The sequence below is a fragment of the Benincasa hispida genome, chromosome 5, assembly GCF_009727055.1.
Source record: "Benincasa hispida cultivar B227 chromosome 5, ASM972705v1, whole genome shotgun sequence".
Lineage (NCBI taxonomy): Eukaryota > Viridiplantae > Streptophyta > Magnoliopsida > Cucurbitales > Cucurbitaceae > Benincasa > Benincasa hispida.
Genome location: NC_052353.1, coordinates 17,324,887 through 17,328,727, shown reverse-complemented (window position 1 = coordinate 17,328,727; position 3,841 = coordinate 17,324,887). Strand labels below are relative to the sequence as shown.

Here is a 3,841-nt window from a genome sequence, read left to right as displayed (position 1 = left end):
CAAATTCATTGAATTCGACGGATATATGTTTGCCAGATGATCTAAAATTTGTTTCTAAAAACTGTTTTCAGATTATGTGATCCAAACCGTGCAAATTCTGAAAATAACATTTTATGTTTTCTTTGTATCCAAAATTAGAATTTTAAATTTTAAAACGTGTAATTATATTAAAACCCAAATCATTTTTTTTAAATCAAAATATGTATTAAGTAATGTATTATAAATTAAATTAAGTCAAATTTCAAGTTTTGTCCCAATGGTTTGGATAAAATTAGAAGTTAGTCCATATGATTTTAAAATTTACAATTTAATTCATATGGTTTAATAATCTATGCGTTTGTTAAATTCTCTTGAACAACCCATACAAAGACTATTTATTATGAAGTTTTTATCAGATTATAGAAACTCAATTAACTATTTATTATGAAGTTTTTATCAGATTATAGAAACTCAATTACCTTCAAGTTTAATTTACTCAAAATCATATGGACCAAAATTTTAATTTTTTATATAAATTATATAATATTACAAAACAATAATTATACAATTTTTTAACATAAAACATATTCATAAATAAATTAATAATAATTTAATTTATTGTCAACTAATAGTTAGTGGATAACTATAACTAATTTATAATTGTCTGGATTAGAATTGAGTTTCTAAATTCTACTATTAAACACATATTTAAAAACATGAAATATGACCGATTTTAATCGAATCCCTTATTTTCAAATATTTTCAAATTTTCGTTTTTAGATTCCGTTTCTAAGGCAAATTTTGTTAATCTCGAGTCCAATCCCACTAGCATGTACGAGTTTAGAAACCAAAATTATATTTATCAAAGAAGCCAAAATGTGCGGCGGAGATGTTAAATGTTGTCCACGGACAAGGACAGCCGTTGATTAAAGAGCTTTTAGGTTGGTAGCAAAAAGCTGCTTCCCTTTTCCTTCTCTCACCCTCCTTCCTCTCTCTTTCTCTCTGTCTTCTCTCTATCCGCCATGGCTCTGCAAGTCTGGGAGACGCTGAAGGAGGCGATCGTGGCCTACACAGGCCTCTCTCCCGCCACCTTCTTCACAGTCTTGGCTCTCGGTATTGCCATTTACTATCTCATTTCAAGTTTCTTCGCTCCCTCCGACTACGGAACCCACACTAGGGACTTGGGTGAGCAACTACAGCCTCTCCCTCCGCCTGTCCAAGTCGGTGAAATTTCTGAGGATGACTTGAAGCAATACGATGGCTCCGATCCCAAGAAGCCTCTTCTCATGGCTATCAAGGGCCAGATCTACGATGTTTCTCAGAGCAGGTCCGTTGAGGGTTTTCTTTCTTTCGAATTTTTTCACTCTGTTTTAGGTATTTTGTGTTTCGATGATCGTGATAAGTTTTGTTTCGGTTTCAATTTGTTTTTGAGTCAACGTGTTTGTTCAGCTCTTTGATGGCATGTGGAACATGAATATCAAGCTGATTTTAGGTTTACAGAAGATTTAATTGATTTTGGTGCTTCGTTTTGCCATCTATAGTTCTTCTTTTCGTTCAAATAGCTACTGATTCCTTCCAAATGAAACTTAATTTGGTCCTACTGCATTGAACCGCTATTGATATTTTTTAGCCTATTTCTAATTCCCTGTTTCTTATACTAGGAGCCATGCATTGTCTGTTTGATGCTAGTTATAGTAAAAGAAGATTATTAATAGTTTCTATAAAAATTGTGCTTTCTGTTACGAGTTTATAAAACTAGGGGTGCGAGCTTAAAACGGAATTTACACTTTTTGGTTGATTTGGTTTACATGGGTCTTGCGGATTTCTGTGCTGACCTGCTTACAAGTTACACCCCTATCTTTAATGGTGTTCTATGCTTGTCATAATATATATGCTCCCACGACCAGATACTTCAATTCAAACTTTCAATCTCTTTAGTGGTGGATGATAAAACCTCTCTAAATATATTGGTGAGATCAAACTTTTTGTTATTTGTTCATCTGAATTTTAACTTCGATAGTTCAACATTTCTTCATTCCTTCTTATAGCTGCGATTTGCTATGTATCTAGTTTTGAAAATATTCTGTACTGACTGTCATTTTTTACTTTCAAATTACGGCCATGATGTTTCCAGCATATAGAATTCGTATAGTACTACTGTACATGTAGTTCACATAGGCAAGAGATTGGTGTTCCACAAGTTATTCTGAACTGCTATGTTTTAAGAGCTATTTTTTGTGGTGGCTTGTAGATAAACCAATCCTTCTTTTATTTGGGATCGGAAAAGATTCTGTTACATGTAAAATCATTTTTACAAATTACAAGCTCATGATTTCAGATCACTTTTTACAAGCGTTTGATTTGAAAGACAGAATAAGTTTAATAGAAAACAATGCAGAAACCTCCTCTCATGATGTGCTAAAAAGTAGATAGTTTCTTTTTGAAAAACATTATAAGAACAGGTCCCTTGTTTTCATGATTAGGTACACTCTTGGACATGCATTCAACTGTTTTAGAACATCTTTGGCTATCTGACGAGTTTTTCTGATTGTGTATTATTTACTACGCTAATGAAGCATGTTTGAGAGTGATTTTAAAATTATTAAAATCACTTTATCATTTTCTAAATTATTAGAAAAATGTTTTAAGCATTCCAAATTAATTTCAGTAGTACCAACATGCGATTAAAAGTGTAAAATTAGATATTGAAGTGAATTTGAATGATTAAAAGTGTGTTTCGAAGTGATTTTAAACATGAAAAATTAGACATGAAGAGAGTGATTTCACCATTTCAAAATCTCTCCTAAATATGCGTACTAAGGCAAGTCAAATATCCAATACTTTGCAGTGTCTTGCTCTCTTGTGTGTGCGTCCTCTTAAAGGAAAATTAAAATTGGAGAAATTGCACTTTGTATCCGTCAGGTTTTAGTCTTGTATACGGCCATAGATAGTGCTTCAATTTTCTATATTTCTCTTAATCAAGCTTTCATATTTCTTTGCGATTATCTCTTCTAAACGGTTCTACTTGCAGAATGTTCTATGGACCTGGGGGGCCCTATGCGCTTTTTGCTGGAAAGGATGCCAGCAGAGCTCTTGCAAAAATGTCTTTTGAAGAAAAAGATCTGACTGGCGATATCTCCGGTCTCGGTCCATTCGAACTCGAGGCCTTGCAGGATTGGGAATATAAATTCATGAGTAAATATGTTAAAGTTGGGACAGTTCAGAAGTCAGTTGCTGATGGTGATGCTGCAGCTGGTGAGCCTGCAGAATCAAGCATTGCTGAAGTTAGTAAGCCTGCCGAAGAAAGTCACTCGGAATCTCGAGATGATAAAGTTGAGGAAACCCCTGCTGCTGCAAATGTCGATTAATATTCTTCTGTCTACAGATGCCCCTTTCGACGGATATAGGAAAAGAGAACAATGTATGTGTGCTCATGTTTCAGTAATCTTGTTTCATAGATAAGTGAAATCTAGTTGTGTAGGGTGATGATGTTACAGGTGGAGTTAAGGCTTGAGTTTATGTTTACTATTGTTCAATAAACATCTGACAATAAGATAATTAGTGTTTGAATTTGGAAATGGGACTGAGGATCTCTTATGCCCCCAATTTGTTTGACTTGGTCTGATTGAAACTGAAAGTATGATGAACTAGTTAATAACAATAAATTAGGGTATTAGCAATTCCTTTGCCTCAAGGAGGGTATATCAAATGTCTTAAAATCGGTGATTTGAATCTTTGATCTCTTAGTTGGTGATGTAAGCAATGATCGAAATTTGCCTTTTTGTTGAAATTAAAAAAAAAAAAGAAAAGGAAAAAAGAATAGAGTTGGTAAGTAATGAATTTATGGTTTTAAAGAATCGAC

General features: G+C 33.6%; 1 protein-coding gene across 1 annotated transcript; it reads left to right on the top strand.

Annotated features, from left to right (window-relative positions):
- The first annotated feature begins 933 nt into the window (after positions 1-933).
- LOC120078265 (membrane steroid-binding protein 2-like) lies at positions 934-3,585 on the top strand. The gene is made up of 2 exons (XM_039032490.1): positions 934-1,306; positions 3,011-3,585. The coding sequence occupies exons 1-2, from the start codon at positions 1,002-1,004 to the stop codon at positions 3,345-3,347; spliced, it is 642 nt and encodes a 213-aa protein (XP_038888418.1). The 5' UTR covers positions 934-1,001; the 3' UTR covers positions 3,348-3,585.
- Positions 3,586-3,841: the final 256 nt, after the last annotated feature.